The sequence below is a fragment of the Cololabis saira genome, chromosome 15, assembly GCF_033807715.1.
Source record: "Cololabis saira isolate AMF1-May2022 chromosome 15, fColSai1.1, whole genome shotgun sequence".
Taxonomy (NCBI): domain Eukaryota; kingdom Metazoa; phylum Chordata; class Actinopteri; order Beloniformes; family Belonidae; genus Cololabis; species Cololabis saira.
The window spans coordinates 39,254,576-39,269,457 of record NC_084601.1 but is presented as its reverse complement, the minus strand read 5'-3'; the positions used below and the strand labels follow the sequence as shown (position 1 = coordinate 39,269,457).

At 35.7% G+C, this 14,882-nt stretch overlaps 1 protein-coding gene across 11 annotated transcripts in view; it reads left to right on the top strand.

Annotated features, from left to right (window-relative positions):
- LOC133460755 (protein FAM131B-like) overlaps window positions 1-12,621 on the top strand; it is a 101,739-nt gene extending 89,118 nt beyond the window's left edge. For 10 of the 11 annotated variants that reach the window (XM_061741515.1, XM_061741512.1, XM_061741514.1 and 7 more), the window contains 2 exons: window positions 7,612-7,743; window positions 11,728-12,621. In XM_061741515.1, the coding sequence (XP_061597499.1) occupies window positions 7,612-7,743; window positions 11,728-11,931 (336 nt within the window). In that variant the 3' untranslated portion in view covers window positions 11,932-12,621. The remainder of the gene's footprint in view (window positions 1-7,611; window positions 7,744-11,727) is intronic. The other variant, XM_061741517.1, reaches the window with a different exon arrangement.
- Window positions 12,622-14,882: the final 2,261 nt, after the last annotated feature.

Here is a 14,882-nt window from a genome sequence, read left to right as displayed (position 1 = left end):
CTTCAATGAATGATGTATTTTAAAAATGTTTCTATATATAAAGCACACCGCATTATACGGCGCTACAGTAGAGGCTGCGGTTACGTTCTGCTTCCATTAGACCAGGGGTGGCAACCCAAAATGTTGAAAGAGCCGTATTGGACCAAAAACACAAAAAACAAATATGTCTGGAGCCGCAAAAAATGAAAAGTCTTGTATAAACCTTAGAATGAAGGAAACACATGCTGCATGTATCTATATTAGTTATAACTGGGGGAAGATTTTTATTTTTCATTATGCACAAGTCAAAATTTCGAGAAAAAAGTCAAAATGTCAAGAAAAAAGTCCAAATGTTGAGATTAATGTTGAAGTACAATCTCGAGAAAAAATTCGAAATGTCGAGAAAAAAGTCGAAATGATGAGATAAAAGTCGAAATGTCGAGAAAAAAGTTGAAATTTCGAGAAAAAAAGTCAAAATGTCAAGAAAAAAGTCAAAATTTCCCGAAAAAAGTCAAAATGTCAAGAAAAAAGTCCAAATGTTGAGATTAATGTTGAAGTACAATCTCGAGAAAAATTTCAAAATGTCGAGAAAAAAGTCGAAATGATGAGATAAAAGTAGAAATGTCGAGAAAAAAGTCGAAATGATGAGAAAAAAGTCGAAATTTCGAGAAAAAGTCGAAATGTCGAGAAAAAAAGTCGAAATGTCGAGAAAAAAGTTGAAATGTTGAGAAAAATGACAAAATGTCAAGAAAAAAGTCAAAATTTCCCGAAAAAAGTCGAAATGTTGAGAAAAAAGTCGAAATGATGAGAAAAAAGTCGAAATGTCGAGAAAAAAAGTCGAAATGTCGAGAAAAAAAATCGGAATCTCGAGAAAAAAGTCGAAATGTCAAGAAAAAAGTCCAAATGTTGAGATCAATGTTGAAGTACAATCTCGAGAAAAAAGTCGAAATGTCGAGAAAAAAAGTCGAAATGTCGAGAAAAAAAGTCGAAATGTTGAGAAAAAAGTCGAAATGATGAGAAAAAAGTCGAAATGTCGAGAAAAAAAGTCGAAATGATGAGAAAAAAAGTCAAAATGTCGTGAAAAAAGTTGAAATGTTGAGATTAAAAAAGAAAGGAAAAAAGGAAAAAAAGGAAGAAAAAAAAGAAGGAAAAAAGGGAGGAGCCACTATAGGCGCTAAAGAGCCACATGCGACTCTAGAGCCGCGGGTTGCCGACCCCTGCATTAGACCAAGGGTCGGCAACCCGCGGCTCCGGAGCCGCATGCGGCTCTTTCATCCTTATACTGCGGCTCCGAGTGGCTTGGGAAAATAAATTACAAAAAAGTATTTAATTGAAGCGTATTTTATTTGTGTTAGTTCTTTAATATTTTAGTTCTAAATTGGAAGATTATTGTGATCTTGACATATTAGAATAAATATATTTTTTTGTTTTTCGTCGCTCAAAATAAACGTCATTCTCGCAAAAGCCGGTATACCCGTCAAAACGCCATCCATTTTTGCGAGACCTGTTGCAGCTCAATATTGATCCATATATAAGGCGCACTGGATTATAAGGCGCATGGTCAGCTTTTGAAAACATTGAAGGTTTTTAGGTTTCGCTTTATAGTGCGGAAAATACAGTAGTTTTTATTTCGGTATCAGCAACTTATACATTCCTTTACATACACATCGTCTACCTTTTTACATTTATTACGTCTGTACCCACAGACTAGTTTGCACCATTTAATTAGCAAAGCAATAGAGATAAGATCGTACGACGGAGTATTAGGGCCAAACTAAGACAAAAAAAAATGGAAATTACGAGAATAAAGTCATAATATAATGAGAATAAAGTCGTAAAATTACGAGAATAAAGTCGTAATGTTGCGAGAATAAAGTCGTAATAGAATAAAGTCGTAATATTATGAGAATAAAGTCGTAATATTATGAGAATATAATTTATGAGAACTCTAACAGGAAGAGCTTCTTCTCCCTGTGTTAAAATGAGGAATATTGAGCATCTTGTGAAGTTATATTTATATATTTATAATATATTACGACTTTATTCTCGTAATATTATGACTTTATTCTCGTAATTTCCTTTTTTTGTTTTTTTGTTTGGCCCTAATACTCTGTCGTAAGATCGAGACACGGAAGAAGAGGAAAATAAAAAAAAATAAGCAAAGTACATAAAAATAATAAATATGAAAAAATAAATAAATAAATTTAAAAAAGGGGGGATGGGGTATGTGTGTGTGCATGAGTGTGTTTTATGTATTACTTGTGAATGTGTAGAAGAGTCCATGCACTGCGTTAACAGAAACATGGCAGGGCTCCACCTTTTAAGAAAAACACTTATCTGCTCCATCTGAAAGATTTCCCAGACTTTTTCAGTCCACATGTATGTTGGGGGTCAGATTTTAACCAATTACCGTAATAGTGATGCACTTAATTGCTGCTGTCAGTAATATCTGTAAGAGATATTTTTTACCTCTACCCTCAATTCCTTCCGGCATCACACCTAGTATTTGCCACCGTCGGATCTTTTATGAGATCTTGATTAAATACTACTGAAAGGGCCACAAACACATCTTCCCAATATGTATTTATGTATTTTGAGCATGTCCAGAATATGTGAGTATGGTTGCCTATCTGCATGCCACAGTTTCTCCAGCATTTATTAGAGTGTGTCGGACCCATTTTGGCCACTATTTCTGGTGTCCGAAAGAACCTTGTGATCACCTTCCATTTGTATTCCCTCCAGTTATTTGGATGGTGTATTTCTGACAGAGGTGTACGGGGACGCAGAGGTGCAGGACTGAATTTATACTCACACGGATATCAACCTCTTTCTTTTTAGTTTCTATAACACAGTGAACGAGACAAGAGATTCAATACAACAGTAACAACATGCTAGTCATTACATGAAGACATACACTGCAAAAACTCAAATCTTAACAAGAATATTTGTCTTATTTCTAGTTAAAATGTCTCATTTTCACCAGTTTCAAGTAGATTTTCACTTAAAATAAGTAGAAAAATCTGCCAGTGGAACAATATTTTTTTGCTTGTAATGAGATGATAAATCTTGTCCCACTGGTAGATTTTTCTACTTATTTCAAGTGAAAATTTACTTGAAACAGGTGAAAATTGTCAAATAAGTTATTTATCTGGTAATGTCTTGTTTTAAGTGTAATGAGATTTTTTGACCAAAAATGAGACATTTTAACTAGAAATAAGACAAATATTCCTGGTAAGATTTTGAGTTTTAGCAGTGTAGAGGCTTAATATTTAATAAAAACACTGAAGACAGTTTTTTTGAGATTTGCAAAAACGGAGGGAAACGGACATTTATGCAACAGAAACGTCACCACACTGCAAAAACTCAAAATCAAGAATATTTGTCTTATTTCTGGTTAAAATGTTTCATTTTTAGTAAAAAAAAATCTCATTACACTTAAAACAAGACTCATCACTGGAAAAAAGTGAAAATCTTACTTGAAACAGGTGAAAATTGTCAAATAAGTTATTTATCTCGTAATGTCTTGTTTTAAGTGTAATGAGATTTTTTGACAAAAAATTAGACATTTTAACTAGAAATAAGACAAATATTCCTGGTAAGATTTTGAGTTTTTGCAGTGCAGCGTCACGTGTGCGACCTGTGTTTACAATTTGTTTGGCCACCATCAATATTTTCTTGTATTTTACCTGTTTTATATTCTAAAGTCACACTTAAAAGTAACTCCACTTCTCTGTCACTCCAAACCAAAGACTCTGGTTCATCTTGGAAGTAACTGGAAGTTACTCGTGTCATTTGTTGATGTTTTTTTCCAGGATTCCGATTGGCTAGCATGACTTTATCTTCTCGTTACACTGCCCCCTGTAGGTCTGGCTGCTCATAGCACCTTAACAGCATATTTACGGTATGCAGGTTTGTGTAAATTATGGTATTTTTCAAAACGTAGATGGGGAAATATCCGTTTTTGTTAATACCCGGCTATGTGTAAACGTGGCCTCAGAATCTTTTTGCCCAGAAGAAAAAATAGCGACAAAAACTATCCATAACTATGTTCTTCTCTGGAAAAAAACACTCCTGCACCGCAGAGTTTTTGCAGTGCAATCGATGTTGTTTGGCCGGTTCTGTCAAAGGTAAACACATTAGATTAGCATTCCTTGCACAAAACTAATCTTTTTCTTCAAATTTTTCTTTAACCTTGACTTTGATTTCTACTTATTCTTTGTCTTATGGATTTGGCTTTGTCTATATCAGCAGGCCTTTTAAGCACACATCTGTAGCACAGGCAGTGCTGAGCTGCCAGGGAAGTCTTGCAGGTAGGAGACAGGCTGAAGGTCTGCATGCAGCACTCCCAAAAGTCTGCATGACAGCCTGACGTGGATTTGAATATTGAGGGTAAAAATCAGCCCCGTAGCCACAGTGGCATGTCCCAACGTCGGCGTGTTTACGACTCCAGGCATTTGGATTCAGCATCTGTGACTGTTGCACCCACCGCAGTATCTGTCTGTTTCCTTTACCGTCTTGCACAGGGAAACCGGGTGGAGTCCGGACTGTTGCACTCTTATACATGTTGTTTTTTCTTTTTCTTTTGTTGTCTGATGTGAATTATTACAGGATTTCAAATGAAGGACTGATGCCTGCCTATGATTCACATATAGAAACACTGCAAAAACTTAAAATCTTAACAAGAAAATTTGTCTTATTTCTAGTTAAAGCGACACTACGTAACTTTTCCACCTTAATATCATATTTCCAGAGTCATTGTGATGGTACATCAACTTCCAACAGGTTTAATGACACCTCTGTCATGGTCTGAGGGGTCTGTATCGCCTTCACTGGCACTATGTAACTTTGAGTAGCATGGTAGGAACCCTGCCACACTAAAAAACTACAAATCTTTACGACTTTGACTGCTTTACGGCATACGTCACTTCTATGGGCTCAAATTAATGCCATAAGTATTTTGTATCTGTAAATAAACTTTGTACTTGTAGAAATATTTTGTGCGTGTGCAAAAAATATTTGTACTTGCAAAAAATATTTGTACTTGTAAAAATATTTTGTGCGTGTGAAAAAAATATTTGTACTTGCAAAACATATTTGTACTTCTAGATACAAAGCTACAAACTTTTTACAAAGCTACAAACTTTTTTTACAAAGCTACAAACTTTTTTTACAAAGCTACAAACTTTTTTTTACAAAGCTACAAACTTTTTACAAAGCTACAAACTTTTTTTACAAAGCTACAAACTTTTTTTTACAAAGCTACAAACTTTTTTTTACAAAAGCTACAAACTTTTTTTCAAAAGCTACAAACTTTTTTTATAACTACGAGTTTTGGCAGTGTTTTGACGTGCCAAAACTAACAGCCAATCAGCGATCTTTGGCACGGGTTTCAAAGCGTTTCTGGATAGCCAATCAGCACATTGCATCGCCTACTGACGTCGCCGCCATATTGGATGTTCAAGACTGCGCTGCAAACTAATACAAGTAAATTGACTTATTTTCATAAAGCACTTTTCTACAAAGAAATTTACGTTTTACGTCTCATTTATCCATTCACATATGCACTAATATACTTGGGAAACAGTTAGGCATCAAATATAATATATTTAATTTTCTCATATGGCAAAAATAAGAACTTTATTGATCCCACATAGGAGTAATTCATGTTATATCAGCTATAGAGAACAAGGTAGCGCTCTTAGTTTTGGCACGTCAAAACAGTGCCATAACTCGTAGTTGTAAAAAAAGTTTGTAGCTTTGTAAAAAAAGTTTGTAGCTTTGTAAAAAAAGTTTGTAGCTTTGTAAAAAAAGTTTGTAGCTTTGTAAAAAAAACTTTGTAGCTTTGTAAAAAGTTTGTAGCTTTGTATCTAGAAGTACAAATATGTTTTACAAGTACAAATATTTTTTGCAAGTACAAATATTTTTTGCACACGCACGAAATATTTCTACAAGTACAAAGTTTATTTACAGATACAAAATACTTATGGCATTAATTTGAGCCCATACACTTCCCCCTCCTTCCCGATTCGCAGTCGAGACGAAAATGGGCGGGGCTTGGAGCGCAGAGCTCTGCAGAAGCTGGTAACCCGTTGCTGCTGCAGCAGCTACACACAACAGACGTGTGGAAAAGATCCTAATGGTTTAACTTTTCAACGGTTTCCTGCTCGGAGGCAGAACCACGGAGGCCGAGTATCTGATATAACAGAGTAAAAGAGTGAAAGAGTCGTCGGCTCGCTTGGATCGCGGCTGTAACGACCAAACCTTCCACACAGTAAAGCCTGATTTATGGTTCTGAGTTAAATCGACGCAGACCTACGGCGTAGAGTACGTGGCGACGCGCAACGTACGGTGCGTGTCGCCGCGTACCCTACGCCGTAGGATCTGCGTCGATTTAACGCAGGACCATAAATCAGCCTTAAGCCACAAACACTCACACAGACCGGATCAAAACACGGGTTTTATTCCCCACTTCTCCAGCTAAACGCAGTTGCTGGCCAGCTCTCTGCGGTGCAATTAACCCCAATCTTCAGATAAAACTAGTTTGTTGAGGAAAAAATATTAACTCTTATTTGTAGCTGCAGAGGAAAAAAATAATCTCACGAGGAAAACAAAAATATTGCTCACGCCTCTTCAACATAATATAGCAGTCAAAAAAAAAGAAAAGAGAAGTAAGAGGGATACAAAACATGTACTGTATGTTGTACTATTATACAAATTTATTGAAACACATGGCGAGTCAAACATTTACCAAAGCAGCTGCCAAACACTCCTAAACAAGGTAGCCGGAGACGGTGGTTCTGCAGAACCGCGGCAGTAAATCCTTCTAAAGAGTGCAGCTCCGACGAGGAGCTCCATTCTTCAGTAGGGATTTCATATGGATCCAGACCGTTAATAATCATTATTTTCTCCATATACCACTCCCTGGCTTCCTTGTTTAAGGTATCCCGGTAAATTCCAGTTCCTTTCCAGCAGTTTAACATCTTTTTTTTTGCGTTCCGTCTGTTCACTTGGTGAAACAGAAAAGCGTCCCGTCTTCTCTCAAAACAAATGCAGCGATGGGACAGGAGTTTTCCGGCAGTACGCGCTGGTGCTCATGGGAACGTAGTGTTCTTTCTGGTAAAGCACTACCGCTTTTGTCCAAAAGATGCCGCCAAACTCAGAAAAGCTGAAAGTTACGTTGTGCTGCTTTAAAATGTCTCATTTTTAGTTAAAAAAAATCTCATTACACTTAAAACAAGACTCATCACTGGAAAAAACAACAATTTTCACCTGTTTCAAGTAGATTTTCACTTAAAATAAGTAGAAAAATCTGCCAGTGGAACAAGATTTTTTTGCTTGTAATGAGAAGATAAATCTTGTCCCACTGGCAGATTTTTCTACTTATTTCAAGTGAAAATTTACTTGAAACAGGTGAAAATTGTGAAATAACTGGTCATGATTCTTGTTTTAAGTGTAATGAGATTTATTTGACTAAAAATGAGACATTTTAACTAGATATAAGACAAATATTCCTGGTAAGATTTTGAGTTTTTGCAGTGAAGTGACAGAAACCGCCTGATTCTGTTTCCAACCTAAAATCAGCAGCAAAATAACAAATCAACAAGTTGAGTGTGTAAACGTAACTGGTTGCAGGGGGAGGTGGTCGGGCTGAGCGCGCTGATGGCTGACGTGGTCGGAGCGGTGGTGGAGACGGTCGGAGAGGAGCCAGAACTGGAGTCTGAAGACAACCCGGATCAACCGGACGAGGAGGAAGAGCATACGAGGGTGAGGCAGGTTTTTACTGCACCGCATCCTGACAGAACCACGTCTGCTAAACTTTTCTGAATAAAAATATAGTAATGCCTCGTGTTTCGCGGGGGTTACGTTGCAAAAAGAACCCCTGATAAGTGAAATCTGTGAAGTACACTGCAAAAACTCAAAATCTTACCAGGAATATTTGTCTTATTTGTAGTTAAAATGTCTCATTTTTAGTCAAAAAATCTCACTTAACCCCTTTGTGCTGTCTTTGGGTCAAGGGAGAAAAGAAGGAATGAAGGAAAGAAGGAAGTAAGGAAGAAAGGAGAAAAGAAGGAAAGAAGGAAGAAAGTAGGAAAGGGAGTAAGGAAGGGAGAAAAGATGTAATGAAGGAAGGAAAAGCATAGAAGGTAATAAAGGAACGAATGATAGAAGTAGGGTTGCCACCCGTCCCGTAAAATATGGAATTGTCCTTTATTTGAGAAAAAAATGTTGCGTCCCGTATTGAACTAATACGGGACACGATTTGTACCGTATTTTCATTAACTTTTACACCATATTGTAGTTGAATTATTGTAATAAATTAACTTTTACACCATATTGTAGTTGAATTATTGAAATAAATGAACCTTTACACCATATTCTAGTTGAATTATTGAAATAAGTTAACTTTTACACCATATTCTAGTTGAATTATTGAAATAAATTAACTTTTACACCATATTCTAGTTGAATTATTGAAATAAGTTAACTTTTACACCATATTCTGGTTGAATTATTGAAATAAATTAACTTTTACACCATATTCTAGTTGAATTATTGAAATAAATTAACTTTTACACCATATTCTAGTTGAATTATTGAAATAAATTAACTTTTACACCATATTCTTCACCTGTATGTATATTCTACATCTGGGCTGATGTGGACATACGTAGCATAGGAGGATATTTCAGTTGCTAGTATGGTTGTCTGTCTGTACAGTCATGCAAGTTCAATGCTATTAAAGCACTTTAAACTTTAAATCAAAGCATTTTGTTTTTTCATATAAAATAAACACATTTTTATTCAGTTTAGAAGTTTAGGGGCTTTTTTTTGGCTCCTGCGCTGCTGAAATCAGGTGTTCCTTATTTCTATTTCTGAAAGGTGGCAACCCTAGATAGAAGGGAGGTAGGAAGAAAAAGGAGTAAAGGAGGGTAAAAAAGGAGGAAAAGAGGAAAGGAAAAACGAAGGAGAGAGTAGGAGGAAAGAAAGATAGAAGAATTGGGTCATTTTGACCCAAAGACAGTATAGGGTTAAAACAAGAGTCCTCACCAGATAAATAACTTGTTATTTGACAATTTCCACCTGTTTCAAGTAAATTTTCACTTGAAATAAGTAGAAAAATCTGCCAGTGGGTCAAGATTTATCTTCTCATTACAAGCAAAACAATCTTGTTCCACTGGCAGATTTTTCTACTTATTTTAAGTGAAAATCTACTTGAAACAGGTGAAAATTGTTGTTTTTCCAGTGATGAGTCTTGTTTCAAGTGTAATGAGATTTCTTTTGACTAAAAATGAGACATTTTAACTAGAAATAAGACAAATATTCTTGTTAAGATTTTGAGTTTTTGCAGTGTAGCAACTTTTTTTTTTTTTTTACAATTATTATATAAGGCTTCAAATTGCGGAGATCAGCCCCGCCGCGACCCGAGTAATTGGATTTGACCGGGAGAAAATGAAAAATGATTATGAAAAAAAATACAATAAGTAACTACAGTAGGACAAATTGTCACTGCTTTTCCGACTGTGATGCTGCATCCTGACTCGCTCTGTAGCGTCTTTTTCTTCTAAAGTCCGCGGTGCAGGAGTGTTTTTTTCCAGAGAAGAACATAGTTATGGGTAGTTTTTGTCGCTATTTTTTCTTCTGGGCAAAAAGATTCTGAGGCCACGTTTACACATAGCCGGGTATTTACAAAAACAGATATTTCCCCATCTACGTTTTGAAAAATACCATCATTTACACAAACCTGCATAAATACGCTGTTAAGGTGCTATGAGCAGCCAAACCTACAGGGGGCAGTGTAACGAGAAGATAAAGTCATGCTAGACAATCAGAATCCTGGAAAAAAACATCAACAAATGACACGAGTAACTTCCAGTTACTTCCAAGATGAACAAGAATCTTTCGTTTGGAGTGACAGAGAATTGGAGTTACTTTTAAGTGTGACTTTAGAATATAAAACAGGTAAAATACAAGAAAATACTGACGGTGGCCAAACAAATTGTAAACACAGATCACACACATGACGCTGCACTGCAAAAACTCAAAATCTTACCAGGAATATTTGTCTTATTTCTAGTTAAAATGTTTCATTTTTAGTCAAAAAATCTCTCATTACACTTAAAACAAGAGACATTACCAAATAAATAACTTATTTGACAATTTTCACCTGTTTCAAGTAAATTTTCACTTTTTTTGACTAAAAATGAAACATTTTAACTAGAAATAAGACAAATATTCTTGTTAAGATTTTGAGTTTTTGCAGTGTGGTGATGTTTCTGTTGCATAATGTGACGTTCTGAAGCCTAAATCTCCGTTTCCCTCCGTTTACAAGCAAACGTGAAGAAGGAGTTTTTGCAAATCTCCACTTTGGCCGGAGTTTTCAGAAATGATGGTTTTTGGTGACTTTGAGCTTCGTTTTCGTGTAAACCAACGGCCACCATTGATTATATTTTAGAACTGTAATGTACGATTCATCAAAGAGTCCTGTTCTTGAGCTGCTGCTGAAGTTCATTGGCCGTTCCCAGCACTGTTGCTAAGCAACCAACGTTATTGACACAGGAAGTGAAGAAGCGGGGACACCGTTTAGCCCAGGGGTCAGCAACCCGCGGCTCCGGAGCCACATGCGGCTCCGGAGCCGCATGTGGCTCTTTAGCGCCGCCCTAGTGGCTCCTGGAGCTTTTTCAAAAATGTTTGACCTTTTTTTTCCTTTTTTTCTTATTTTTCTCCCTTTTTTTTTCCTTTTTTATTCTTTTTTCCTTTATTTTCTCTCTTTTTTTCCTTTTTTTCTCCTTTTTTTCTCTTTTTTTTCTTCTTTTTTCCTTCTTTTTTTCCTTTTTTTCTCTTTTTTCTTCCTTTTTCCTTTCCTTTTTAATCTCGACATTTCAACTTTTTTCTTGAAATTTTGAGTATTTCCTTGACATTTCGACTTTTTTCTCAACATTTTGACTTTCTTCTCGACATTTCGACTTTTTTCTCAAGATCGTACTTCAACATTAATCTTGACATTTTGACTTTTTTTCTCGACATTTTAACTTTTTTTTGGACATTTTGACTTTTTTCTCAACATTTCAACTTTTTTCTCGACATTGTACTTCAACATTAATCTCGACATTTCGAATGTTTTTCTTGAAATTTTGACTTTTTTCTCGACATTTCAACTTTTTTCTCAACATTTCGACTTTTTTCATGAAATTTTGAGTATTTCCTTGACATTTCGACTTTTTTCTCGACATTTCGACTTTTTTCTCAAGATCGTACTTCAACATTAATCTTCACATTTTGACTTTTTTTCTCGACATTTTGACTTTTTTTTGGACATTTTGACTTTTTTCTCAACATTTCGACTTTTTTCTCGACATTTCAGCTTTTTTTCTCGAGATTGTACTTCAACATTAATCTCGACATTTCAAATGTTTTTCTTGAAATTTTGACTTTTTTCTCAACATTTCAACTTTTTTCTCGACATTTCGACTTTTTTCTTGACATTTTGCCTTTCGCCATTTGCCTTCATTCTAAGGCTTATACAAGACTTTTCATTTTTTGCGGCTCCAGACATATTAGTTTTTTGTGTTTTTGGTCCAATCTGGCTCTTTCAACATTTTGGGTTGCCGAGCCCCGGTTTAGCCAATCAGAATGCAGAACAGGATGCACAATGCAAATCCGTGAAGCAGCGAGACGGGAAAGGTGAACCGCGTTATAGCGAGGGATTACTGTAAATAACAGTCCTTATTAACGGTGTTACCTGTGCAGGTGGAGGAGGTGACACTAACCCTGGAGCCGGAGCCGTGCTCCCTCACACCGTCCCCGCTGAGGGAGGAGCCGGCGGCCACCAGGGGTTCCAGCCCGGGACTACCAGCACAGCACGCTGCATCCACGGCAGAGAGGAAACCGTTCGAGGTCACGCCGTGCGAGGACGCGGAGGAGGGATCCATCATCATCATCGCCACCAACTGAGTCCCATTACCTGCAAAAAAGAAGGACTTAAGCTGGACACAGATACTCCAATAATCAATCAAGCTATTATCCCCTCCCTCTCCCAAATATTTACCCACTTTGACCCTGAAGAAATGTGAGATGATGTTTCAGCTGGAACGCTGGGATACAATGTACACAAACAAACTGGATGCCAAGAACTCCCAGTCCTCCCAGTTTGTGATGAAAAAACGAGGAATCTGAAAAGACAATGATTAAATTCAAAGCAAATGAGAGGGGAAGAGGAGATGCATCCACACATGTTTGGGACTCAGTGGCCAAACGAGCCAAGACTGGATGCAAAATTCTCGAAAGACAAAAAAGAAAGAAAGGTGTAAAAAAAAAAAAAAAAAAAAAAAAAAAAAAAAACGTGAATGATCTAAAATTGTTTGCAGTTTAACAAATGTGGACATAAAACGGGCTGGTGAATAACTCGGAGTGCTTGGTAGGATCACGCTGAGACATCCTGACGATTCAAGCCCAGGACTGACGCACTTGGGAGTTATTTGCCAACACGAGACTCGACTACGACCAAAAGAAAGTGCATGCTTTTCAACATTTGACCTAGCCCTAACAGTATAACGCAGTATACAAAGAAATAATATAACAAATTGCTTTTTTATAATAAAAGGAGGAAAAAAAAGACTAAAAGTGATATGTATTTGTGTGAATGGAAGAGTGCATCTATGTTTGTATGAATGACGCACGTGCGTCATGGTTTCTTTCTGAGTAGTTTATGCATTATCACAAACTTAATTTTTGTTCTGAATTGCATTATGTTTTCACAGAAATCTTGGAGTCAGACTGCTGTGTGCAATCTCCAGATTTAATTGGGATTATGGTCTGGATTCTGTCAGGAAGGATAAAGACAAATGTTTGGAAAATGTGGTGTTTAGTTACAGTATATTCAGGTGTTCAGCTTTGGAGCACACACTGCAAAAACTCTAAATCTTACCAGGAATATTTGTCTTATTTCTAGTTAGAATGTCTCATTTTTTAGTCAAAAAATCTCATTAAACTTAAAACAAGAGTCATTACCAGAAAAATAACTTGTTATTTGACAATTTTCACCTGTTTCATGTACATTTTCACTTGAAATAAGTAGAAAAATCTGCCAGTGGGACAAGATTTATCTTTCATTACAAGCAAAAAAATCTTGTTCCACTGGCAGATTTTTCTACTTATTTTAAGTGAAAATCTACTTGAAACAGGTGAAAATTGTTGTTTTTTCCAGTGATGAGTCTTGTTTTAAGTGTAATGAGATTTTTTTTTACTAAAAATTAGACCTTTTTTTCTTCTATTTTTTTTCCTCTTCTTTTTCTTCTTTTTTCCTTTTTTTCTTTTTTCTTCCTTTTTCCTTCCTTTTTAATCTGGACATTTCGACTTTTTTTCATGAAATTTTGACTATTTCCTTGACATTTTGACTTTTTTCTCGACATTTTGACTTTTTTCTCAACATTTCGACTTTTTTCTCGACATTTCAACTTTTTTCTCGAGATTGTACTTCAACATTAATCTCGACATTTCGAATGTTTTTCTTGAAATTTTGACTTTTTTCTCGACATTTCAACTTTTTTCTTGACATTTTGCAAAACAAGAGTCATTACCAGAAAAATAACTTGTTATTTAACAATTTTAATCTGTTTCTTGTAAATTTTCACTTGAAATAAGTAGAAAAATCTGCCAGTGGGACAAGATTTATCTTCTCATTACAAGCAAATAAATCTTGTTCCACTGGCAGATTTTTCTACTTATTTTAAGTGAAAATCTACTTGAAACAGTGAAAATTGTTGTTTTTTCCAGTGATGAGTCTTGTTTTAAGTGTAATGAGATTTTTTTTGACTAAAAATGAGACATTTTAACTAGAAATAAGACAACTATTCTTGTTAAGATTTTGAGTTTTTGCAGTGCATGACCTTGAACCTTGACCTGAGCAGCTGAAGCAACAGTAGGAACGCCGGGTAAATCCTCACTAACATCACATGCCACTTTTGGGGAAAAAAAAGAAGACGTTTTTTACCTTTTTCATTATCCTCGCTTAAAAAAAGTGTTTTTTTTAGATTTTTACCTCGTCCAGGTTCTACGGGAGCATAATGTGTTTCTCATTTACTCACTCACACAAACACATCCACCACTTGTACTAAACACAGCGGTGCTTTGTTTCTGCAATCATACCCTCCTTAATTAATTACTACCCTCTCTATCCTCTCTAAGGAGGTAGGAAGAGGTGAAACAGGGAGTTATACTGTTGACTGAGACTGCAAGGTTGTTCATTTTTTCTATTTTGCTGTAAGTCAATGTTAGGAGCGTCAGGCTTAAAAAAAAGTCTGATAGTTTCTACTCCTTTACAGTGGCAAAACAACGTTTTGGACATGGACTAAGGTATTTCTTTTTTTTTTTCCTTGTCTGCACACATATTAATGATTGATACCATGCAGGTAAAAACCAAAGACATATATATGTGCATTATTGCTATATTTAATATATATACATATATATACGCATACATATGCATACACTAAGGTCTAAGGTATTTCTAATGTGTGTTTTTGTGACAGTTGGGTGTTTTGGAGAATGACAGCAAAATTGTGTATTACAGAAATAGGAGAACAGGTTTCCTTTCAACCACACCTTTACATCTACGTTCATAGCAGCTGGTTTTAGAGGGTGGAGTTACACTGCAAAAACTCAAAATCTTAACAAGAATATTTGTCTTATTTCTAGTTAAAATGTCTCATTTTTAGTAAAAAAAAAAAAAATCTCATTACACTTAAAACAAGACTCAAACAAGAACGATTTTTTTGCTTGTAATGAGAAGATAAATCTTGTCCCACTGGCAGATCTACTTGAAACAGCGGAAAATTGTGTTTTCCAGTGATGAGTCTTGTTTTAAGTGTAATTAGATTTTTTTTTACTAAAAATTAGACAATTTT